Genomic DNA, 25,978 nt, shown 5'->3' with positions numbered 1-25,978 from the left:
AAACCCCGCACAACTCAAGTTCTCACTCTTTGGAGCTCAGGGCCCTCTCCGGACAGGAGTGGCTGGCATGAGGCTCCCTCTCCACTACCATAGAAGCAGTACAGAGGGTCTGAAACTGCCTCTGTTCTCAGTCGAGGAAATAAAATATTTTAATTCCCACACGTGATTTTTCAGGTATATTATAAATAAGGTGGTCATGCAGCCGATGGACTCCTGAATCCTTTGTATCACTTTAAATAACTTTAGAAGTGAGCTTCTGAACATATCTCTTTGAAGTTGACGCAAACACATGTTAGTAACATTTACAGGAATTCATGACAGGACTAGAGAGGAACCGTGAGGAACTTCCCAAAGGAACCCCATTAACTCGCAAAGTTGTGTCAGACCTGCCAGTGCCCCTGCCGAACCGCGCAGAAGAGCGGAGGGATGCCCCTCCTGTTAGGTCTCGTCACGACTGCTCCATGCTCCAGAAGCAATTCGCAGACGTCCAGTTTTCCTCTCCCTGCAGCGGCTGTCAGGGCTAAAGAAAGCATTTTCATCAACACCGTCTCCTGGCTGTTTCCCCACATCTTTTGACACAGGCACATTACGGGAGCATTGCTGAACGCCCCCATTCTTTTCAACTCAGCTGCTCCATAAGGTTTTCCTAACTGTTTTCAGACTTGAATTAGTCATAATCGGTTTAAGTCAACAAGCCACACACATTCTCTGCTAAACAAAAAGACAATTCTCAGAGGTAACACATGCACAGCTTGGAGGTTACGAGGAATTTTACAAAGATTTTGGATAAGCCCACTAGCCTGAGCCAGTTCTAGCTCCTTTTTCATTAATCATTTTCTTCATGACAAGCAAGGCTCATCTCTCTCCACCAGCCCCTCCCCAGGGTGAGGGTGGTGCCAGTTGTGGATTCCACCACGGGACGGTAACTGCAGCTGCAGGAGGTGCTGTCTACTTCATCCCCACCAGCAATACCCAGATCTCTGCCGGAACAGTGCACCTGGGACAATTTAGCTTCCTTCTGCACTAGTTAAAACTGTTCTCTGTGTCTTTCACGGTGAAAACCACCGCAGGTAATCCACTGGTGCTTCTGGCTCCTTGGCATTAGCCATTGCTGTAGGCTTCGATGGGTGGCACAACGATACGTGCCACCGCCCGCGGGGCAGCAGCACCCTAGCTCAACCTAGAAATCTTCTCTGAACTGAACCATGTATGCTGTGAAGAGCGAGCACCTCGACGCCCAGCTAAAAAGCAGTCACCTTGAAACTACAAACATAGATCTGACTGCCAGCCCTCAAAGCAAAATTCCCCATTAAAGCTTGAAGCATTCTATTTCCACAATTTTTAATTTAATTAGAAAGTCAGTAATTTACAGTAATTTTAATACAAAATAACTCTTCCATACATGCAAGGAGTAGGTTTAACATTAAAAACTCTCCACTTGTAATTATAAACTGCATTTTATTATTAGAATTGGTACTTTCCCATGACTTCTATCACAGAAAAATCAAATTAAAGAATCAAAATTAAAACCTCTTACTTAAATGAGCAGCTCTATTTACTGTGAGAAAGGAACTACCTGTTTCTCCCCACAAGGCATCGGTGTCGTTGATGTCTATGGCGTGCTCTTTTTCAGTCGTCAGGATGTAAGAAACCACCTGTCAAACCAGTGGGCAGAGACTGGTGAGTCACAGAACCGCCCGCTCTCCCTCGCGAGGTGCAGTCGGGGGTGAGAGACTGAAAACAAGCGAGAGGGCTTCTCTCGATGCGTTCATAATCCATCATAATCCATCATAATCCATCAAAGCAAGCTCAGTATGATTTTTCTTATGACTTGAAAATGACTCAATGTGACTGAAAACAGTTTAAAAAAGTCCAGTGCCCTTCTGTTAATTGGTTTTACATAATTATGATTTAATAAGCTCCCGTGTGACCTACATATACCAGAATAATCAAGACAAACAATGGCAAGATTAAAAATAAAGCATCCCAGTTCAGCGAAGGAAGTCTCTATTGTCTAAAAGAAAGGCGGGAAAAAAGAGACTATCTGCACACGTCTTGTAAAGTGGTAATTGCTACATTTTTTTTTATACACTGGTTGTATCTTAGTCATTTTTCAAAATTTCTTCACAAAATGATTTAAGCATAAATTGTTAAATGCTAATTTCCAAACCTAGGATGAGTTTTAAATAAAGCTTTGTCACATTTTTACTTTATTAAGGAAATCTATGTTTTCTAACCACCTGCTAGCAAAAGATGATTAAACTAAGATCTCTTTCAATGGCTATTTTAAACAGGTTTTCTAAAGGAGAATACAGTCAATGAGCAGCTTTCCTGCAGCAAGCAGGAAAGGGAGCAGAATCACACTAACAAGTGTTTTGGATTCTACAGGGAATAGCAAAGGTAGGAAAGGAGAAAGCATACGGGGATTTCCAGGCTCCATGAGAAGTGCTGTGTACAAGGCGTAGAAATGTATCCTAAAATTCTAAATGCTAGAATATAATTAACTTAAAATTCATGAAACACACAGGTCTTTTTTCTAGCTAAGAAGAATTATTGTCCCCAAACCAGGGAAAGACAGAGCCCTGGCACAGGCTGCCCAAGGAGGTTGTGGAGTCTCCTTCCTTGGAGACGTTCAAACCCCGCCTGGTCGTGTTCACTGTAGGTGACCCTGCTCCGGCAGGGGGGCTGGACTGGATAATCTCTAGAGATCCTTTCCAATCCCCAACTTCCTGTGATTCTGTGATTCTCTGATTTTCACCTGAGAGTAAGTATTTATGATTAATGTGATCTATTTTGCTGATGCTCAGGAATTGACTGCTTTAACTTTTATGACAGTGAAGGAATTATCCAGTAATTCAAGTTAATCATAGTTTAGAATCCTCAAAGTTATACTGTGAGACAGTGATGGCTTCTATATCGTATAATAAATTAATTGCACACAGATGTTTCTATGTTTGAATCATGTAAACAACTTTAGAGATCAGATTCTTGATCTTATAGCAGTTTAAAATAGATTTAAAAGAAGGAAAAACTGTAATGGTGTTATTGAAGAGATTTTAAGTTTCCACTCTTGGGTCATTGCTTATAATGCACACGCAGGAAGCTCCATCACCCGATGTGATCTTTTTTCAAGTATCTTTACTTACAGATTATTTTTATATCGAGATTAGTATTTATTTTCCCAAGGAACAGAAGACATACTTGTATGCCTAAACACCTAAACATTTAATGCATTTTGACTGTTTCTTAGGAGTTTACTTTTAGCGTTCCTTTGACTGAATAATCCTGTAACACTTCTTCTACCCTGTAAATGCACGCAATCCCTAATTTCTAAATCCCTGGTTTTCACTGATATGAAGATGACAGTCTGTAACTTGACATGTGCATCAGGTTCAAAAGTTAAGCATGTGCAAATGTGTGCAATATACAATTTGTTATATTACAGAAAAAAATTCAAACTGAAGGAGAGACATACTAGGGTGGATTTCTGATACAGAATATCATGATTACCACAAGAGATTTAGGACAACTTCCAAAAACCGAGAGAAAAAAGCAAGAGAAAATTACACAGAAACAAATACTGAAGCAAATAATGTTACTGGATAACTAACTACAGCATTTAAAGCAGCTGCTAAGAATGCACAACACTTTAAAGGTCAAAACTTTCAAGAGTCTGCTTTCTCAACTTCTTTTAAAAACAGCTGCGAGCACTGTTGTATAACTCTCATGAATTCAAACAGATTTTGAAATATTTGAACTACCAACCTACCTGAGAGTGTCCCATACTGGAAGCTGCTGTCAGAGCTTGTTGCAGTGATTGGCTTTTTCTTAGAGAATTTTGTTCCTGGGAAGGGGTTATCCAAACAAGACTGAGCAAGTATTCAAAGACATCGCGATGCCCTCTCAGTGCACTATGAACCAAGGCACACTGGCCTTTCTTGTCCACATAGTCAGCCTGCGTGGGGAAAATAAATAAATGTTCAGAGTTCAGAAGTCTTGTGAAAGGCCATGGAGAGAAGAAGCTCCCGAACGTGCAAGAGAGCAAACGTCACTCCTATCTTCAAGAAGGACAAGAAGGAAGATCTGGGGAGTTACAGACCAGTCTCATCTTAGTCGCTGGGAAGGTGACGGAAAAATTAATCCTGGCAACCATTTCCAAAACCATGAAGGACAAGGCAGCGATCGGGAGCAGTGAGCACAGGTTTGCCAAGGGGAAAATCACGCCTAACCAACCTGACAGCCTTCTACACTGAGGTGACTGGCTCGGTGGGAGAGGGCAGAGCTGTGGATGCTGCCTACCTCGACTTCAGTAAAGCTCCTGGCACAGACATCCCTAACGCAGCCACGGACAAGCTGATGAAGGAGAGGTTACTGATGTGCGTGGCGAGATGGACCCACAATTGGCTGAACAGAAGGGCCAGAGGGGTTTGATCAGTGGCTCATGGAAAATGCTTCAGGAAAGTCTGTGCAGATGTTCTGGATCCCCCAACCACCCTGTCCCAAGTCCACCTGTGGTAATGATACACTTAATAATCAGCAACAGTTCTCTTGGGCCTTTGCATGATTTTTTTGGCTGCAAACATAGCAATCTTTGTGCAACAGCTTACCTTTGCACCTTTTTTACACAGCAGTGAAACTATGTTCATGTGACCTGCCGCAGCTGCGTAACTCAGTGCTGTCATCCCGTTTTCTGAAGTTCCATCAACAGCAGCTCCAAATTCTAGTAAAAGGCTGACCACTTCTTCATGTCCAAGGTGCGACTGAACACATAGCACTGGAGCATTATTTAGTACTTCAGTCCTGTAATTCACATTTGCTCCTGCCAAGATGAGCAGCCGACTCACCTAAGGTTTAATTTAAACAAAACAATTTTGCCCTCAGATTTGTCTGAATTTATTAAGAGAGTTGGACATCTTGATTCAGGTATTTGCTGCAAATTTAATTAGCAGACATTGAATTTATTGCATATATAGCAACATGGAAGTTTAAAACAAACTGCTAGCAAACAGATTACTGTATTACTGAACTATGTATGTCTAGTAGAAGACTCACCTCTCCCCTGAAGCTCACTACTTTCTCATCACAGTTTCATCTGTGTGACATCCTACTAATCCACGGATTTGTGTAACTGACTCTACTGATATAGACATTGATAGGGAACCAGAATATATATAAAGAGATCTCAAAAGATTTACCAGAGCATGTGTGTGTATGTCTGCGCATGTACACACAAACTTCCACTCAAAATATTTGGCAGTTGTCTAAAATCCCAACTTGTCAACTCTGATTTCTCGATCCATGAGGCAGGGATGCAAATAACAGCACACGGTTCCAGCATTTTACATCCTTCCCTCTCACAGTATTTCCCCTTTTACAATTCCCTTAGTACTTGCTCGTAAAGAAAATACAGCTCAAGACTTCCCAGCAAACTTGGGGGATCCACCTGACCCCCTGAAATGGGGGTTCACACCCTCATCTGTGCTACAGGGCACAGCTACACCTTTCTTTCCATCACAACTAGCAAGGAAAATGGAACTGGCATTTACCAGCCACTTAAAAAGGTACAGGAAGAGTTCAGCCACAGATGCTTAGTGGTGGGGTTTCTTCTCATAAAGAAAACTTAATTTCAGCATTCATCAACGGAGTTACAGCAGCAGCAGCAGCAGACAAGCGCTCCCGTGCCAGCAGAGCTTTGCTGTCTTACCTTCACATTGGGCGTGTAGATGTTCCTGAGGGAAGCAAGGGCTGCGGACAGTCCGTCAGTGCTGTAACCAACCCACAAGGCTTGCAGGTGACTGGAAGAAATTCCAGTCCTTTTACTGAGACCCTGACAGAAATGATACAACAGGAAATCTTTCTAAGGGATTAGAAATCCTATTACTATCGACATCTCATCAATACAAAGAGAAGCCGCAACCGCTTTGTTAGCACTACCCAGTACTTTGCATAAGCTTCTAGCAAATCACAGAAGCAATTCAGAGGAGAATCTCTAGGATACAGTCATATGAAGAGGTCAGAAAACCTATTACGCTGTAAGCTTTACCTTAAAAATGTGAGCTTTAAGTATATGGTGACCAAGTTCCATAGTTTGTTGGCGGTTTAACTTTCCCTCTTGTCGGGAAAACATGAAAGCCAGTAGAGCATGTCCATTCCTAGTAAAAAGGATTAAGAGAACTGCTTTTATAACCCGTGAATATCCTAGCACCTCTGTATGCCTGTCAGAATAGCTCACCTTCGTTAAGACAGCTGAAGGATACCATTACATCTAAATGAAATCCTTTCAATAATGAAAGACACAAAGAGAAAAAAGGCAAATTTCAGAGCTGAAACACATTCCTAAAATTTCTCTCCTGCCACCTCACAAGAGAGTCGGAACCAGGGCAGCTCTGACACCGATTTTCACACTGCTCCCCTTCAGTCTTGTTCCATCTCACAGCCAGAAACTGCAGGTACCTCAGATAAAACCTGATCATTTTAGGAGAAGATCTGAATCCTTTTGAAACTTGAGATAAAAAGTGTACTTAGTAATTCTGCATCTACATAAAAGTCAGCAGCCAGTGATCTAGGAAACAGTGGAAACGGCATAACCCTCAGAAAATAAAGTTATCATATACTATACATTAATGAGATTATATACTGGAACTGGACAATTAACCACATGCTAAGTAGACTGCTCATCTGGGGATGAAGTTGCAGAGGACTTCTCACATCACCTGCAGAAATTCCTGAGCTGGCCTTTTCAAAACCAGAAGCTTTAAGTAAGACTGGGCAAGGCTGGAGCATGCGCTGCCCGTCGGGTATGTGAGGGCACGGGCATCGCTTGCCACGCTCGGAGACAGCAGGAGCCCAACCCAGGCAGCTTCACCTGCTCAGCCGCTTTGTTAGATCCACTTGAAAGCACAGAGAAGTCTTGGATCAGTGATAATTTTAAATGTTGGTGTTATTTATTCTTTTGCAAAGACAAAAAACCTGAAACCTTGAAGAATAAGAAAAAAGGGCAGGTGCAGACTGTGAGACAGCGCATGTACAATAACAGCCTACCATCCGCAGTTTAACTAATTCTTGCTCTCTAAGCCAAAGAAGGTGAGATGCAAATAAGGCCAGGAGGATATAATGATAGAAGAAAATGTCTTAACTTTTTTTATGTTTAAGAGAGCCCAAATGATCAGTTCCTTCTATTCCTGCACTATAAACAGACAAGGCGCTGCTGCACATAATTCTCATCAATTTTACCATATCAATAAAAACATAGTGCTCTCATTTCTCCATGAATGTAGCAAAGTCAAATGCAAATCCACAAATTCTACAAAGTCAGTTAGGCATTCCAGACTCTGATACTTCTGGTCAAGTCTACTTCTAAACATATACAAGTTTTCATTTTGGAAAAAAGTGGACATGCTTGTGTTTTAACACTACTCTTTCCTCTGACCAATTGTTGTAACCAATTGCATAAAACAAAACTGCAGTTATTTGACCACAATTTACAGTAGGTTTCATTTACCTTGGCTCACACAAGAAGTCAGTATTTTCGCCGTCTGCTCTCCAAACCAGCCATTCCCGGAAGGAAGGATGGCAGAACATGCGCGTTTTGTCACGCCTCTTTATCAGAAAACATGACAGGGCTTCCATCCTCTGGCTGAAGTCTTCCCATTGTTGCTCTCCATTTATCTGGCCTGCATTAATAGCTTGGAAAATCTGCTCATCTGTCATAGGGTGCAGGGATGCCAGCGCCACGTTTAGTATGGGCAGGGCTCGCTCAAAAGCCGAGTTTGTCATGAACTTCATGTTGCACTGAAGCAAGTACAGTTCTGAGAGAGACACTGGAACAACCTTGTAGCTTGCACTTTTGATTACTAAGTGACCTTTTTGGAAAAGATCCAGAGTGAGTTTCAGATAGAGATAAGATCCCAGGCTTCTCATGATCAGGTGGTTACTCACTTTCCCAATAATAGCTGCATCAGCTTTTCCATTTAAAGATATGTTGTTTATAATTTCCTGGCTGTTACTAATTCTGTACTGAATATAGGCATTCAAGTCATCATGAATTTCCTTGTTGTCTGGAAAATTGTCCAGGGATATTGCAATAAAGGGCAGTGAATTTACTACTTCCTGTGAGGGGGAGAGAGGGGAAAAAAAAGTAAGAAAAACCCCTAACCACACAGATATTACAGCAGTCCAGCACTGAAGGCACAACAAGATAGACCGCCTTCATAGGAAGGCCTCAAGTATTTTCCTGACCAAACTCAGCAAGGCAACTGAAGGGGATAAGCTATAGAAATAATCAAAATGAAAGGAACAGAAATCAGTTACCAGAGTTGGAGCTGAGGACAGGCTGTGGAGGGGGGAGGAAGAAGGAATGATCTATTAGGAAGGAATGATTTATCAATAAATACCATGAACAACAAGAGAGAAAAGAATCTCCTCCTCGTTACATCTTTCAGTAACGTCGCACCAGAAGGGCGCCACCCACGCCTCCACCGCCCCGCTCAGTTTAATGCAAGTGTCAAGTACAGCACAGACACTGCCAACAGCTTTACCTCAGTGGTTTTATGTTTATGTCACACAGAACACACGTATGCTTATGTAAACAAAGTTTCAAAGGTCCTAAAGCTTCTTACACAGAAGCATGTATCAGAAGGGTTTAATGCCTTTGCAACACAAAAAGGAACCCTCTATTTCACTTTAAAGTAGCTATGCAGATTTCAAAAAGCTAAATTTTGAGGCTAGTGAGATGTTTTGATCACAGACACACGCTTGTACAGAGAGGAAACAACCCCTGCTACAGAAATCCTTTCATAAAAATAAAAAATTGCATCGAGAACTAAACTCCTCAGGCAGTTAAATGTTTAGTCCCAGTGGCAAGGAGGCAGCACTGGCAGAGCTGGGTCTCAAGAGCTGTCACATAAAGGGTATGATCTCAGAGACACGGTAAAAGCCCAAACCAGACACACTGTCTTTTTTCAACTGAACTGAACCGAGGGCAACTATCTTAAAACAGCCTGACTAGTGCTGGAAACGAAACCAAAACTGCATTCAGAACATTGCTGTCCAGCACAGAAAAACAGGAATTCTGTATGGTCTCCCTTAAACTCACTCAGGATTTCTGCAAATATCTCTCAGTTGCTTAATTCTGACAAAATGTTTTAACCAGAAATTTTGAGGCTCATTTTTTTCAGGGGCAGCAAGAAGATACAGAGGTGCAAAGAGATCAGCGGCAATAAGGCCAGAAATCAATTTCATCAACATAGACAGTGGAACTGTGGCTTATCTCTTCCTAAAAATTGAAGGCCCAGAGCTTAGTATCAGCAGAAATACACTCCAACATGTAAACATTGGAAGAGAAAATCATTATGGGGTTCTAATTTTATTTTTTTAAGCTTTCAACCATTCATCTGCCCATTTCACTCTTGAAGGCCAAGGAAACATACTCTGATATCACCCCTTCTCGTATGATCTATAGATTCTACTAGCATGCTCAAGAAAGTGCTTTGAACCAAAAATGCCTCCACTATCATATTTGTGCTCTGTAAATAAACATGCAACAAGAAAGGAAGGAAGGAAAAAACCCCAAGAGACTCTGAATTCCTCTGAACTCAGTATTTTCATAATAATAATGCAGCTGCACCAACCTAAAAGCTCACTTAAGTCTTTGTGGGTGAGAAAAAAGTTAAGTCTTATTTACCTGGAAGTTAGTTCTTACAGTCACAACCAGCTTCAGCCAGGGAGGAAACTTACAGATGATGCTTGCGATAAATGAAGAAAGTGTGTCACCATAATCAGGTTTATGAAATTCTGCATCATTTAAACCATCTATCAAAATTATGTAGTCATCCTCAGGAATTTTCTGCTCTGAAATATGAAAATAACAAAGGAAAGGATGAGCATAAAAATATGTTGCTCAATAGGAGAATTTAACTCCAAATTTTGAGCATCAAGAAATTAAAAAACCTATCATTATGCACAGAAATACATTTTATGGCAGATGTTAAAAGATTAAAAAGGCTGTTAACATAAGAGATGCATGGATACAGGAAGACATATGTAAGTTAAACAACTAATTAATACTACTTTCAATGATTAGTTATTTATGTAAAACTTATCCTTTATTGGACTTACCAAACAAAAACAAAGTTTGTAATTTGCAAAAATCAAAAAGGCATTGGTTAACACTGTCAGTTCTGAGGAGAAAAGGTTATTCTGCAACAGCTTCAGAAACCAGCAATACTAATTAAGGACGAAATTTCCAGGGGTAAATATAAGATTTGCCAATGGATTTCACAGGAATTTTGTTGACTGTCAAAAAATTCGAGAAGCGCAGAGCAGTTTCCATAGGACACGTGTGAACGCGCTCTGCTCACACATCAGCAAATCCCCTGCCCTGGCGTGCCACAGACCAAGGACCTGCTTGAGCTGGCACACACTGTGTGGCCACCTGCTTTCAAGGGGGAGCTGGCAAATTTTTTTTTAAATAAGAAAATCATTTGTGACATACTTCCTTGGAAAACTGTCATATCAATTTTAAAAGCTAGCTAAATCCACATCCACTTTGCAAGTGTTTAGGCACAGAAGACTACAAACCAAAAAAGCATGGAAAAACTCAAGAGCATCTGAAAACAAAATTCTTTAATGCAAATCTGCTGGCCCTAAGTTCAGGCTACAAATTTAGCTTTGAGTTTTCTGAGGGAAAGGAAAAAAGGAATAAAAAAAGTAAAGTTTCCACAGTCCTTAATAAATTTCATAGAACTTTATTTAAAACATGAAACAACTGGTCAAAACCTACCTATTATTGTTACAAACAAGTACTACAATTACGGAATCCCTTTCTCCAGGAATGTTCTGCTTTGTTTCTCTTTGAAAACTAAAATATGTATTCTTAAGACATCTTTTCATTTTTTATGCAGTTTAGATTCAGTTTCCAAGTCACCTCCTGCTTAACCTACCTTTCCTGAGGTTTGAAAGTGGCTCCAACACTCCCCTTTTGAAGGCTGCTGCTGGGTCTTGGACACAAGATCTCAGGCTGAGCATGCTCTGCAAGTGAGGCTCTTTGATCAGGAGATCTCTATACGCTGTTAATTGATTTGAACGACACAGTAAAGCTGCAGTGCTGTGCACGAATTCTGGGACAAGACACGTGTATGTGTTGTCAGCTTGACAGTAGTGATAAGCGACGACCTGGAGAATTAAAAACAACAGTGTTATCCCTTACAACATCTAAGCTGGTTACTAGTTAGTCCAATTATGACAAAGTGTTACTAAATTCCTCTTTAACTACAAAATATCTTCTAACAAAACTGTGTCACGCACTGTAAAGACCCAAGGACTGAGCTGATCATCATGAAGCAAAAGTAAATGACAGACAGCTATTAAAGACATCCCCATAGAACAAACAAAGACAACTGGCTTTATTTTGAGTGTATTACTCAAAGGTGCGTATTACCTAAAAATAAAACAAAACATGGGTCATGTTTCTTTGAAAAAAAAACAAAGCACAAAGAAAACAGGGTGTTCATAGTAAATAAAAAGTTTGCACTTCAATGGCTTTCACAACACTGTTTCCAAATAATACACATCACCTTAAAGTCTGCAACAATCACTTCATGTTTTTGTCCTGGGTTTAGCTGAAAAAAACCCAGTCCTGTTTAGTGATTTTCACTTTTCAGTTTAGTCTCTTCTCAAAGGCTGCACGTTCTGAAGTCAGCAGCATGTTTTTGCAGACAGTGTGTGCTACTGGCAAGGACAACACCTGACGTTTACAGTTACTGCCTGGGACTGGGATGCAGACAGGCTCTTGCTGATACTTACTCCTACAGCAACAAAGGCCACTGCTGGCTCTTGTGTGCCACGCTGGGGGTGCTGGGTAGTAAAGGGGGGTCACAAGGAAGTAAAAGGTTGCACCTCCAGGGGGTAATAGACAGGACAGGTGACCAACGAGAGTATTCCATCCCATATACGTCATATTTAGTATAAATGGAGTGATCGTGAGAGTTTTGCCCCCTTTTCCCTTCTTCTTTGCCCTTTTACTGCAATGGCCGGTGTCCAGAGAGGACTCCATCTGACCTCCTGCTTTTGATCCGGATCCTGAGTTCCCAAATCCAGCTCCCTGTATCCAGCTCCCCATCCAGCTCCCGCCGCTGCTGAGCCTGGGGCTTCCCCAGTGCCTCCTGCTCTGCAGCACCAGTGGTGCTTGCTATCAGGGGAGGGAGCTGGGTTTGATATCGGGCTATTATCTATAGTTGTATATAGTTCTTTACTTTTATCATTCCACTATTGTTTTCTATTATTATTGTTTCATTAAAGCTGTAGTAGTTTTTTTTTTTCTTCTCTAACCCAAAAGTCTCTCTGCTTCATTCCCTTCTCCTTCCCATTTGGGGGCAGGGAAGAGGGGGTTAGAGAGCGTCTGTCCGTGTTAGCGGCCGGCCCAGCCCTAACCCACCACAGTTTTCCTCACAACTATTTAAACTATTTTTACTACTTAGGCAAACAGTAAAACACAAGAGAATAAGTTTATAGAATCCCAGAATCCTAGAATGGCCTAGGCTGGAAGGGACCTCAGAGATCATTTAATCCAACCTCCCTGTCATGGGCAGGGACGCCTCTCAACTAGATCAGGCAACACATGGGGACCGAACACGGATCGAACCCGCGGCCTCGGCGTTACCAGCACCACGCTCTAACTGACTGAGCTAACTGGCTTAGATTGGAACTTAGGAAGAAATTCTTCGGCATGAGGGTGGCAAGACTCTGGACTAGACTGCCCAGAGAGGCCGTGGCTGCCCCCTCCCTGGAGGTGTTCAAGGCTGGGTTGGGGGAGGCCTTGAGCAACCTGGGCTGGTTAAGGGTGTCCCTGCCCATGGCAGGGGGTTGGATCAGATGATCTCTGAGGTCCCTTCCAACGGGAATCGAACCTGCGACCTTAGCGCTGTTAGCGCCATGCTCAACTGACTGAGCTAACCGGCCCCTTAAGGATATAGATGAATTATACGCAGCCAAAGCATTTTACCTGTAGAGAACACACAGCCCCTTTTGCAACCTCCCATACAAACCTAAGACAGATGTGAAGCTTTTAACAGAACCAAGCAGAACTCAAGCACTAACTGGAGCAGTGGGACAGGCAGGCAGCCAGGCTCCCTGCCCAGAATGCTCGCGTCCTCCAGAGATGCCCAAGGCTGCTGCTGCCCGCTCTCTGGCACACCCAGCAGCACTCGCGGCCCAGCTCCCCCCATGTCAGAGGGTTTCTAACACACCGAAAACCTGTTAGTAGGTGAGCACGCACCTTCGAAGCAAGGCGTCGCACACAATCACCTGCTGGGTTCTGGTATTCAGGAGTACCAGGGCAATTCAGAGTCTTCGTTGTGTTGGTGCTGCTCGCTGGAAGAGCAGATGGGGGTAACTGACTCAAGGGAATCTCCTGACAGGAGTCACCACCTGTTTATCAAAGAAAACAAACACAAAAGAGACCTAAGTTGGCGATAGCAGAAAACAACATGGAATATTTTTACTGCTAGAATAAAAATTAAAACCTGAACAACAGCATTAAAAAAGTGCCTGCAACTAGTCTGAGTAATAGAGGCACACATTTGCAACTTTACCATTTTAAAACAACTGACTGCTAGATCAAAACTACAGAATTACTGAAAGCAAAATCAAGAGTTTCCTTATGAAAATTACATATGTCATGACTCATTTAAACTAACAGTTATTATACAACTGAACTCTTGGGAAATCTAAGGTATTACTATTATTATTGTCAGCAGGGGAAGCAGCAGTAGGGACAGGCACAGCATCCTTCCATTTACCACAGGCATGGGACCAGCCAGGTGACAGAATTCTACAGATTCCAGTAGAAGATAGAATAGGTTTCTCCACAGCTTTGCTCTTGCCTGCACTAAAATTCGACAGAAAACACCTGGCACTGAAAAGTGTGTGGTACACAGCAGGGAAGAAACTCATCATTGCTCTTTCCAAACGTGTGGGAGAACAAGCTACTACAGACACGCTTCCCACCAAGTCGAGGGTACACATTGCCTGAAATGAGGAATAGATTCTATGTATTGTCTCTATTCTACCACCTCTTGGATGGGCTCGGCCTATGCTGTATTACATTTTTAAGTGTCCTTTCCTCACTGAAGGAAACAAGTATTTGCTGCAGAGTCGATGAGGCCTGACTACCTTCAGCCGAAAAAGTGAACAACCTTTGAGTCTTGTCATCACAGTACAATTACTCAACCATTGACTCAGAAGAGGAACGTACTTTTGGGGGATGAATTAGAGCTGTTTGAAGCTATTTGCCTCATGCGACTTCCATGGCAGCTAAGCGCCACCAGCCGTGAAATCACTGCAGTCTTCCCAAACCCCACATTTCCTGTAATGACCGCTCCCCTGCTCTCCGCTGGGTCGGGACTCTTCAGTGCTTCTTCAATCGCGTGAAATAGCCACTCTCTTCCAACAAACACCGAATCTGTTGTTATGCTTGGCACTTCAAACAATAGCGGCTTCCGCAGGATGTCCTGAGGCTTATAGGGGATGAAACGAGCTGAGAACAGGTGGTAGGGAGAAAAGTTTATTAGAAGAACTCAACATGCAATAAACCAGCACTATCTCAGTACATCACTGCATTCAGCGACCTTGTTAACAGTCCTCATAAACAGGGGTTTTAGAGCTTTCATCATGGAAATAATAAAGCCTTATTTGCCCCATTCAGGTCACCTCCATAATTCCCATGAGTTAAATTCTAGAGGAGAGAAGTTACAAATATAATTTGAGTTTTGGAGTTTTTTTGTTTTGGTTTTTTGTTTGGTGTTTGTTGGTTTTTTTTTCACAATTGAACTTGAGTTAGTAAGTTGCAGAATCCAATAGTTTTCTTCGAAGAGAAAAAGGTACCAAGATCAGTTTTCCTCCTAAAACAGAATTCTAATGACAGCCTCTTGAAGATTTTAAATTCAGCACACTATTTCTGAAGTTGTAGCACGTCACATGATAAAACCTGACAGATGAGAAAATATTCAGTACAGCTCCTGAACACCAGTACTATAAATATGGAGATTCATGTGATCTCCACTGTGCTGACCATGCACACATAGATAAACAACATACTGATTTCTTATTAAAAGCCATACGTTCAGTTTCTAAACCTGTCAGGAGCACTCCAGATTAAACACTTGGGCCAGCATTTACAAAGATCACAGAATACCCACAGCACGAAACTCCTGAAGAACAGATGCTGATGTGAAGCCACATACCTTTACTTTCCTGCTGCGCTCTTCCACCAGCAGTGTTGTGCCAAGGCAAGCGGATTGAAGTGCGTAAAGGAGTATTTCTTTGTCCATCCAGATAACTCAGATCTTCCAGTTTGGTTGAACTTGTTGCTAGAGTACAAAAGGGTTGAAGCTTATTTTTCTCTTGGCATAAGGTACAAAGAACGCTACTACTTATTACAGTTCTTTCCTCAATGTAGTACTTACCTTAAGCCTTTCTAGGTAACGGCAGTGGTTGAAGTAATTCATGTTACAACATTTACGAAGTGCGTTTCAATCAAGTTCACCAATGGTTTTGGTGGATTTTTCCCCCTTCAGATGGCTCTCACGTCTGCCTTAATTTCCTCACATGCTAAACATTTCTCATGTTACTGTGGTTTCCTTTTTTACTAGAAGAACAACTGTATCAGATATTAGCTACTTGTACACTATCTGTGAGAAAATATCTATATTCTTTTTGTGTTGAATGCTACAGAATTCTAGATAGCATTTTTTTATTCAATTTTTAAACCAAAAATGATAGCTATACAAAGGAAGAACTGAAAATCCAGAGAACTTCTCTGCCAAGTTACATCAGTGATATATACTTTCTCACCAGAAATGAACAAAATGAATATTCACGTTTTAAAAAGCAGTTTTCAAACTGGTATCAAATCCAAAATCTTCCATCTGTTGGAGGGCCAACACAGCAGGGCGTAAGCAATTCATATTTCTGGAGTGCACTGACAACAACTTCCTGACAGAGACAACTGAGAAGCCAAAAATGAAAGATGCTCTGCTGGATCCCATACAAACAAGGAAGAACTTGTCATGGGTGTGAAATCTGTGGGCAGTCCTGGCTGCAGCGACCATGGGACGGTGGAGTTCAGGATCCTAATACGAGACAGTAGAGCGAAAAGCAGGAGCTGCTTCAGAGCTCTGCTTGGCAGAATCCCCTGCCATGTAGTTCTGGAGAGAAGAAGGATCCAGAAGAGCTGGCTGACACAAGAATAACCTCCTGCAGGCTCAAGAAAGGGCCATCCTGGCAAGCAGGAAGTGAAGCAGGTCTGGCAGGAGGCCCCCATGGATAAGCAAGGAGCTGAACATGAGCTGGATGGGGCTTTGTGGCGGATGGATGTTGTCTACTCTGACTTTGGCAAGGCTTCTGACACTGCCTCCTGTAACACTGTCATGGACAAGTTGATGAAGCACAGGTTACACATGTGCACGGTGAGGTGGGCCCAAAACTGGCCGCATGGATGGGGACAGAGGGTGCGATCAGTGGCACGCAGTCCAGCTGGAGGGACCTCACTAGTGGTGTACTCCAGCAGTCACCATGGGGTCCCAACATCTTCATTTATGACCCACATGATGGGACAGAGTGCAACCATGTTTGAAGCTGATAGCAAACTGGGAGGATGATTGAGCTGCATTCCGAGGGACCTTGAGAGGCTGGAGAATGGCACTGAGTGCAATCTCATGAAGTTCAACCACGGGAAATGTGAAGTTCTCCAGCCGAGGAGTAACCCCAGGCATCAGTACACAGTGGGGGCTGTCTGGCTGGAAAGCAGCAGTACAGAAGATCCTGGGGTCCCAGTGGTAAGCAAGCTCACCACAAGACTGTAATGCACCCTCGTGGCAAAGGCAGCCAGCAGCACCCTAGGCTGCGTTAGGAAGAGTGTGTCAGGCAGGTTAAGGAAGGCAATTCTCCTCTGCTCAGCACTGGGAAGACACACCTGCAGTATTGTGTCCAGCTCCGGGATCCCCAGCACAAGATTCCCGAGCATTAACTGAGTATCAGGGAACTCGGAACTACAGGTCCAAGACGTGAACAGGGCCTGCAGTGGGATGCACAAGGCACTTGGTACTAAAGTGGCAGAAGTCCAGCTGAAAATTAAAGTCCAGCCTGAACATTAAAGTCCAGCCCAAATCTACAGCAACAAAAAAAATCCTGAATGCAACTGATGAATACCAGAGCAATGAAATGAAAGAATTTAAAGATTGGAGAAAGGACCAGAGGAAAAAAAAAGCCAATGCTCCTGTGGATGTCACTTCAAAAATATGAGACGTTGGGCAGAATTCCTTTGCAAACTGGGAGGGAGGTGTCAGCTTTGAAGTGGGTTTGCTCAGCTTTGAACAGACATGGTTAAGGCAGCAGCCTGTTGTCATTCTTCACCCAATAGGAGGACACAATCGGACTCCTCTTGGAGGGCCACAGTAACAGCGTGTCAGGCAACAAACACTGTTTGGAACGCAGGAAACACACACTAGATATAAAGGGAAAAAAACAGGATACAGAAACAAGCTCCTCGATGGCATGGGGGGAAATATTCATCCCTGTACTTAATCAATACCCAGCTAAACAAGGCCCTGAACAAACTGCTCTGATTTGATGTGCTTCCAGTGAGACAGTGGGCCAGAAACCTCCAGGGGTCCCTTGCCACCTGGAGTAGTCTATGCTTTTCTAACACTTGGAAAACTCCTAAGTCTCTAAGAAGTGAAAACTAAAAACTGAGGATCTGCACTTCAGATCGCTGTAACAAGGGAAGCGCAGTCCTCTTTGGCAACAAAGCCATTTAGTTCAGAGAGAAATTCCCCGAGATTCATGCAGTAGTGCTGTAACATCCATGATAGGAAGGTGGTTGCTGCTTCCTCCCGTCATGTCCTAGAGTCAGCAAAACTAGTGTCCATCCTCAAAAGACACTAGTTTTAAACAAACATGTAGATCTATCACATGGAAAAACCACCAATCACACGCAAGCAATTCAAATGCTCCAGCTGATAACTGGGGCAGAACATGAGCTTGACATATGGTGCAGAGTTGGAATATCATCTTCGTCACGTTCATGAACTACCAAGTTTTCTTCAGAAGACAGTAATGTAAGATAAAAGGAAAAGCAGGAGTATGGCACGGTTGTGGTCAATGTCAAAACTCCAAAACAGGAAGTGAGACGTAATAGAAGCAGAAGCAGTAACAGCAAGACACAAGTCAGTGATTCCTAAAACAACACTCCTGCTCTTCTAGCAGGGATTGGAGGTGTGGCAACTTCCAATCCCAAGTTCATCCAGGAAAAACTTCTTCCATTACCCTTATCTGCAATGGATACTGCAGATTAATTATTCAATTTCTGGCATGCGTAGCACAAGCATACAGTTTTTAAAGAGAAATATATAACACTGGCTTTCAAAAGCCAGAAAACCATCATTTACAACTTTAAAAGCACACGAGATCTCACAAAAATCTGTAGTCAAAATCTCTCCACTATCAGACAGCAGAACATTGGAGATCAGGATACTACATTTCCTTTGACATGGCACAATCTGTACAGAGCATTAACTTTTCAGCACTATAAAACTATAACTCAGTTCATTTAACAGCCAAATTGCAGATAGGTCAAGCTGTTTTCAAAGCAGAGTCAGAATCTGTAATTTTCTAACTATGTAAAACAGGTAGAGACATGAAAATTCATTGTGATTGTTTGCTGCTGTCACTGAAGACATTTGCTTTTGTCAATGGGATGATTCTAATGAATGCACGGAGCAGGAAGCCAGAAAGCTTTGTGCTGTGAAAACAGCAGTTTCATAGAGAACCATGGACTCTCCCTCTCTCCCTGTGAACCTGGGCATTATTGTATTTGTATCATTATGTGTTGCTGTAAAATAATCCTTCAACTGCAGAATTTTGAAACAATGTGCTAATAACTTTCATGGTATTTTAAAACCTCAAATGATCTCTAGTAAGACTGCAGTGTATGCTTCAGTATCTTTCATGAAGCATTCTAAATGTAGGACTATGGGTTTTTTAAAAGCTTTGGATTTTAGCTCTTAAAGACAAGTCCTAAGTCCTCGATACTATTTCCTGAGCTGCACATTAGTGTCTTTTTCTGTTGCAAATTCAATATATTACAATTTGTTGAACTCTTCTAAAATAAACACATCATATGCTTCCTTTGTGTGAGTGAACCCATTATATACTTCACAACGAAAACGCAGAACTAGTGCTGAAATTACAATCTATAAACCTTCCAAAACGTAAATGGGCGTTGTCAGAACTTACAGGATTCTCACCAGAACTGCTAACATGACCTTTGTCAAAATTTTGCCACCGACAATTTCAAAAGTCACTTTACTAGCAATAGTTCCCCTATACATCTTCTCATACTAAGAAAATGCCACACATCAATATTTGTTTCATCTTTTATACTAAAAATGCTCCCTTTTACTGATAACATTTTCTAGCTGGAAAGAAGTATAACACCCTCCCCTCTTCCCTCTAGGAACCACCAATGCCCAAGCCCTAACCTCATTGCTGATGTTTTCTTCACTCTGCATTTACCAAGTTTTTAACTTAAAATTTTTAGTCCGCTAAGCCTAGCGCCACGTGCACAGCACCCATGCTTTGCTGGGGGGTTACGTTTAGGTAAGTCAATTGCCCATTACTGTATTAGAAGGGGGGTGGTTAGTAGGTCACGAGAGGTTCTCCTTCCTCTCTACTCTGCACTGGTGAGACCACATCTGGAATATTGTGCCCAGTTCTGGGCCCCTCAGTTTAAGAAGGATAAGGAACTGCTGGACAGTCCAGCGTAGAGCAACCAAGATGATTAAGGGAGTGCAGCACCTCCCTTATGAGGAAAGGCTGAGGGAGCTGGGTCTCTTTAGTTTGGAGAAGAGGAGACTGAGGGGTGACCTAATTAATGTTTATAAATATGTAAGGGGTGAGTGTCACGAGGATGGAGCAAGGCTCTTCTCGGTGACAACCAATGGTAGGACGAGGGGTAATGGGTTTAAACTGGAACACAAGAGGTTCCACCTAAATTTGAGACGAAACTTCTTCTCAGTAAGGGTAACAGAACACTGGAACAGGCTGCCCAGGGAGGTGGTGGAGTCTCCTTCTCTGGAGACATTCAAAACCCGCCTGGATGCCTTCCTGTGTAACATCGTCTGGGTGTTCCTGCTCCGGCGGGGGGACTGGACTAGATGATCTTTTGAGGTCCCTTCCAGTCCCTAACATTCTGTGATTCTGTGATTCTGTGTGACTTTGGAGGGCTCTACTAATAGATTTCAAGTCTGAGATTTGTCTGTTTCACAATGACTGATGTGTTAAGAAGTCCTGACCTAAGCAATAATTACTAAAAACTGTGTGACGATTTTAAACAACCTAGGTAACGCTTATCCAGTGAGTTTAGAACTTCTGCTGTCTTCTCTTTGTCCTGTAAGAATACATTCACACTAACAACGTAACTTGAATGAATGCCTTATCATGAAAAACATAATTTTTTCTACCTCGGGACTTTACCTGCAACAGAGTTTGGACGAGGCATTATTAAAGAGCCAGAATTTTGAGCATAAGGAACGGGACCCTCTCCCACTGGTACTTCTTTTGGCAAGTTCTCAGAAGATCCAACAGCCTCCTCTTCTGCAACTGGCGAACAATTATCTGTTCTTCGATCATGACTAATCCCTTGATGTTTTCCAGCTCTGAGACTCCCATCCTTGCTCCATTCCAAACTGGATCCACTACGATCATCATTTTCTGATGAACTTGTTATAGTTGCTGAAAAAGGAAAAAGAAACAGCTAAAGCACACATGACAGGAAAATGGTGCACTCACGTTAATAGGTCTTATAATTTTCATATTCAAACGGCATTTTGGGCTAGCAGATACTCAATTATTTTTTCACCTGATACTTTCTTAAATGTAAGTAATATTATTAATCTAAAAGAGTAAGAAAACACCTCAGAAAGGAGGCAAGCAAATGATCTGAAGAATCCAGATGTATCTTTAGATTTATGTAATTTCTGCTGAGGGGAAAGAAAAACAAAACCCAAACCACAAAACTAACCACCAAAACATTTACGACTTTATAGGAAGAACCTACTACTTCACCAAAACATTTCAAGTTCTTTTAGAAATTAAAATTCTATAATGTATCTTGCAAATTTTCAAACCATTCTTTAAACACAGAGACAAGCTCACTAACAAGTAAAAATAGCATCTAGAAAAAAATAATTAAATGCATCTTTTTAAAATTCACTTTTTCAAAACTACTATTTCACAAAAAGAATTCAAAACTCAGTTATCTGAAAAAACTTACGCAGTTCTTCCAAAGTTGGAAGGCTTTCCACAAGCCCACTTGTGACCAAACATTCTGTATATTGTGAAGCATAAACCGTAAAAATCCAGTGTTCAGTGATCTAGGTCACCTAAACCAGACAGCTCAGCGTCACTGGGATGGCAAGCAGCCTGCACTCGCATGCTGGCAAACTCCTCTGGAGAGGAAGCTCCCAGCTCCTGAGCTATAGCCCACTTCTTTGTTAAGCACCTGCTGCCCTTCAGGGTCAGTGAGAGCGCACAGGGCCAGCTCCATGTGCGCGCAGACCCCGCAGAGCACAGGAACAACATCTCCAATTCCATGAAACATTCTGATTCCGGTTTTTTAAGTGCAGTGCAGTATAAAGTAAATAAGAGGCTCACATAAAGGCTTTTGTTTGCTTGTTTCTGATGTCATTAAAAACCAGCCAGAAAACATTTACAAATAATTTCTCAATACTTTGCGAAACCTCTTGGCAGTAAGACACCCTTTTCTCGCAGTGAAACCTTCAGAGGCCGCAAAACAACCAACACACAGCTAGACAAATCCCCAGCTACCCCACAACTCGAGACCACGGAGGTGGTTTTGGATGCTGCGTTACTGAACAGCAGCTTTCCACTGCTGCAGCGACTCCCTCGGGGGAAGCTGAGAGAACACCGGCGGCGTTAGCCAGAGAGCTCCAAAGAGTCCATCCTGGTGGCTGAGGGTTATTAGAGAGCATCTCAGTGCCTCAAGACTGTAGTCAGTCAAGGCCTCCTGCAACAACTGAAGGCGTGAAGGATTTATACTTCTAAAGACATACTTGAGCAATGTTTGAGAAAACTATGCTAATGTGCTCATGTAAGAGCACTTTGCAAATACATAGCGGTTTTTGTTACGCTTCATAGTGAAATTACTCCATTTCATTTAAAAGGTTTTCAGTACTTACATTAAACTCTCACAAAACAACTAAATTACAAATATTTATTAGAGGTTGAACCAAGACTCAACGTATTTTGAACACTTGAAGGCAACAGAGTAAAATACAAAATTGGATGAAAGGGCATCAGGATAAAAAAAAAATAAAGAATCAATGCCAGTTCAAATTATAGTATCTATGTGAAGTGTGGGTCCTCCCCAAGCTAACATGTTAAATGTTAAAGGTATATATGTGGTAATTCCAAATTCAGCAGACCAAATCATGAAGTAAGACATGTCAGCACCTCAGACCACTACCAAAATGCAAATGCGAGGACCGCTGCTTAGAACTCGGGGGCTTGTCCAGGCAGAAGCATCGCCAGCTCTTCTCTCACATCAGCTGCACTGTGTGGAGGAGGGGAGGCTGAGGGGGGATCTCATCAGTGCTTGTAAATCTCTAAAGGGGGGTGTCAGGAGGATGGGGCCAGGCTCTTTTCAGCAGTGCCCAGGACAGGCAGCAATGGGCACAAGCATGGAAACAGGAGGGTCAGTCTAAACACAAGAAAATACTCCTGTGCTGTGCGGGTGCCGGAGCCCTGGCCCAGGCTGCCCAGAGAGGGTGTGGAGTCTCCTGCTCTGGAGACTTTCAAACCCACCTGGACACGTTCCTGTGTGGCTGCCCTGGGTGACCCTGCTCTGGCAGGGGGTGGCACTGGGGGATCTCTAGAGCTCCCTTCCAAACTCTGTCATTCAGCCTTGCAGGATGATGAGGTACTTCTACAACTTTGCATTCTTCGAGCCTAGCTTAACATTCACAAGAAATTTAAGATATGATGCTTAAATTCAAGAGCTTGTATTGCAAGAAATACAAATATATGACATATGTTTCAGTGGCAACAGACAAAAGAGCTTTTCAGGCATGCCATAAACCTTTGCACACAGATTAGACCGTACTTCCGTATGACAAATCTATTTCATTGTTATGATCACGTCAAAAAAATCTGGCTCCTCCTGAAGTATGAAGTGTTTAAATCTATGACTCCTCCTGGAGTGAAATGTAGCATCAGGAAATATTGCTGCTCAAGATTTCCATAACGAAACAGTGGCAAGTATCCAAAAAAGCCTACATTTTGGCCAGCAGCCCAGTCTTCTCCTACTTGGCTCACTGCTGAAGATTAAGACCTGCCTCCACTTCTATTATGTCAAACTCAATAGAAGCAAAGAAGAATTCAACTATAGCAGTAAAACATCAGAAAACTGAAATGAACACAAACCATAAGTAAAAAAGTGGGAAAGGGAGAAAAGAGAGATTTCCCATCAGAGTCTGCTGGCCCAGAGAACACAGTGGGAGAAGAAATACAACAGAAGCCCACAGAAGCAGGACGAAAGAGCAAGCTATTTTCATGGCTGGACAAACTCTGTCAGAAGACAGGAGAAAACCATATACTTGCGAAACATAACTTAAAATACACATTTACTACTAATAACAAATTTGAATGCACTTATATTGGAAAAAACAAAAACATGGGCCATTTATCAGAGATATGCTTCTTATTTCTTTCCTTGGCTTCACGCCTTTACAGACGTAAGGGGTGCTGCCATGGGTTGCTGAGGGACACGGGGTGTTCAAATCCTTCCTTGATTTGAGATATGAGTGACAGCTCCGCAGAACCGCAGCAAACGATTTTCATATGGTCCCATGATGATGAACCACACATACCTGACAGAAGGAGCTACGCAGGAGTTGTCTCCCACCCTCCTATCCTCTGTTTTTTTTCCTACCCCTGCTCTCACACACATACATTTCACAACTCCACCATCCTCTCCTCTTCCTGCATAATACTTATTTTCATGTTTCTCCTATTTTTGAAATTCATTCCTTTTCCTTAGTTCAAAAAGCAACTTTTACCACTGGGTTCAAATATTTTTTCTTAAAAATACTGGTACTTAGGAAATTATAGAATGGATGATGTAGTTGTTGTGCCAATGTACTAATTTAAACAAACACGAGGCTAGTTCTGATCTCATTTAGAACATGGACACACTCACAGAATACTTCAAGCTTGCAAAGCATGTTTGGAAAAAAAAAAGCAGGTTCCTATCAGTATCTACATTTGTTCACTTGAGAGAGAGGAAGCTCTTAATGAAGAACAGTTTTTCAAGAAGGTTAAAGAACAGAGCTCCAGGCTATTATCTTGCCTTTCTAGAAGGAAAGAAGGAATCTATCCTACAACAAAACGAGCTGCTGCTTCTATAGTCTTCGATGAACTATGTGTTACTGACACTGTAAACATATTTATTCCAAGACTTCATAAAGTATCTGCATAAGAAATGCACCTTCTGTGACATTACACGGCACATATAAGACATGCACACGTCCCTCCCGTGGGCTGCAGTACTTCACAGAGGCTCAAAGGATGTGATGAACAAACAGTAGCCCTTTTTCCCCTTCTGTAGCACGTACCAGAGAAGCTACGTAGCGAACAGAAGCTGCATGCAAAACAGTTTACAGTCCTCTTTGTGAAGTCAACCAAGTTTTTCAGAGCACTTTGAACAAATGAGCATATTGGTTTAGATCTCTAGACAACTACGTATTCCAAACCAACGTGACTCCTCTTTTCATAAAAGGAAACATCACTTCGAGAAACCTTAACAAAGGTCTCCGATTTTTCAGAAACAGGCCTAAGCAGAAGTGCCTAACAGTCACTTCACAGCACACACTCCTCCCACAGAGGCAGAAGAAGCTTAAGCACAGAGGGGTTCTCAAAAGCCAGATGCTCAATAACACAGATGCGATCTCAAAATCACACCTCACACAAGATCAACCACCGGCAACGGCTTTTCCCCATCTACTATGGCATGTGTTCAGAAAATCAGTTTCTAAATCTGAAGTACTTAAGTGTTACAAAAATGAGTCTTTTGACTCATGATGAATATCTCTTTTAGGACAAGAGGCAATGGCCTCAAGTTAGGCCAGGGGAGCTTTCGGTTACACAGCAGGAGACGCTTCTGCACCAAAAGGGTTGGGACCAGGCTGCCCCGGGCAGGGGTGGCATCGCCAGCCTTGCATGTGTTTAAAAGCCATCTAGATGTGGTGCTCAGGGACAGGGTTTGGAAGCGGCCTGGCACAGTCAGGTAACAGCTGGACTTGATGATCTTAAAGGTCCTTTTCAACCATAATGATTCTATGAAATGATCAGTCAAAATACTATCACGACATAAGTTAGGACTATTAATTACTTCACTTTATAATAAAATGCAAGAGCATCTATAGGGTCAGAGTAAAGTGTTATCAGCTGCATTATGTAAACATGTATTATTATTATTACTTGGCAAGTACTAAACCAGTTATCATCACGGGAGTATTCTCAATGGCAGTCAGAGACCACTTTCACTTAGAACTCCTTCTATGAACAAAAGTTATAAATAAAAAAGTACGAAGTTCGCACACTTTAGGTTTACTTTGTCAAATCTATGAATTTAAATCTAAAATTGCTTCTATTTTTCAGCCTCTCTAAATTTAGTCCACCAGCTAGACTTAAATACACAAAGCTCACTTTTGTATACTGAGAAAGCATCAGGTTAGGGTGCATTCTGTACTTTGTTTTTGTTGGTAAGCTTAATACATGTTACAAAATCAGTTTTAAAAGGGACCGATTGATTAAGGAGAGAGAATTTAAAAAAAAATTACTAAACCAATAAAGAAGAATAAACCTTCCTACAATCAGGATTGAGAAATGGGCCAGTGCAAACTGC

At 42.2% G+C, this 25,978-nt stretch overlaps 1 protein-coding gene across 1 annotated transcript in view; it reads right to left on the bottom strand.

Annotated features, from left to right (window-relative positions):
• TANC1 (tetratricopeptide repeat, ankyrin repeat and coiled-coil containing 1) overlaps positions 1 to 21,601 on the bottom strand; it is a 29,912-nt gene extending 8,311 nt beyond the window's left edge. Inside the window, exons 1-14 of the mRNA XM_009865550.1 lie at positions 21,484 to 21,601; positions 20,530 to 20,787; positions 15,240 to 15,365; positions 14,252 to 14,533; positions 13,274 to 13,425; positions 10,941 to 11,172; positions 9,683 to 9,849; positions 7,502 to 8,109; positions 6,044 to 6,152; positions 5,705 to 5,827; positions 4,608 to 4,844; positions 3,770 to 3,955; positions 1,577 to 1,655; positions 387 to 520 (exon numbers count right to left, since the gene is read on the bottom strand). Of these exons, the coding sequence (XP_009863852.1) occupies positions 387 to 520; positions 1,577 to 1,655; positions 3,770 to 3,955; positions 4,608 to 4,844; positions 5,705 to 5,827; positions 6,044 to 6,152; positions 7,502 to 8,109; positions 9,683 to 9,849; positions 10,941 to 11,172; positions 13,274 to 13,425; positions 14,252 to 14,533; positions 15,240 to 15,365; positions 20,530 to 20,787; positions 21,484 to 21,601 (2,811 nt within the window). The remainder of the gene's footprint in view (positions 1 to 386; positions 521 to 1,576; positions 1,656 to 3,769; positions 3,956 to 4,607; positions 4,845 to 5,704; positions 5,828 to 6,043; positions 6,153 to 7,501; positions 8,110 to 9,682; positions 9,850 to 10,940; positions 11,173 to 13,273; positions 13,426 to 14,251; positions 14,534 to 15,239; positions 15,366 to 20,529; positions 20,788 to 21,483) is intronic.
• Between the last annotated feature and the right edge of the window lie 4,377 nt (positions 21,602 to 25,978).

The sequence above is a fragment of the Apaloderma vittatum genome, unplaced genomic scaffold (genome assembly GCF_000703405.1).
Source record: "Apaloderma vittatum isolate BGI_N311 unplaced genomic scaffold, ASM70340v1 scaffold25532, whole genome shotgun sequence".
NCBI classification, from domain to species: Eukaryota; Metazoa; Chordata; class Aves; order Trogoniformes; family Trogonidae; genus Apaloderma; species Apaloderma vittatum.
Note: the sequence above shows the minus strand (reverse complement) of the source record. Positions and strands in the feature narration are given on the sequence as shown.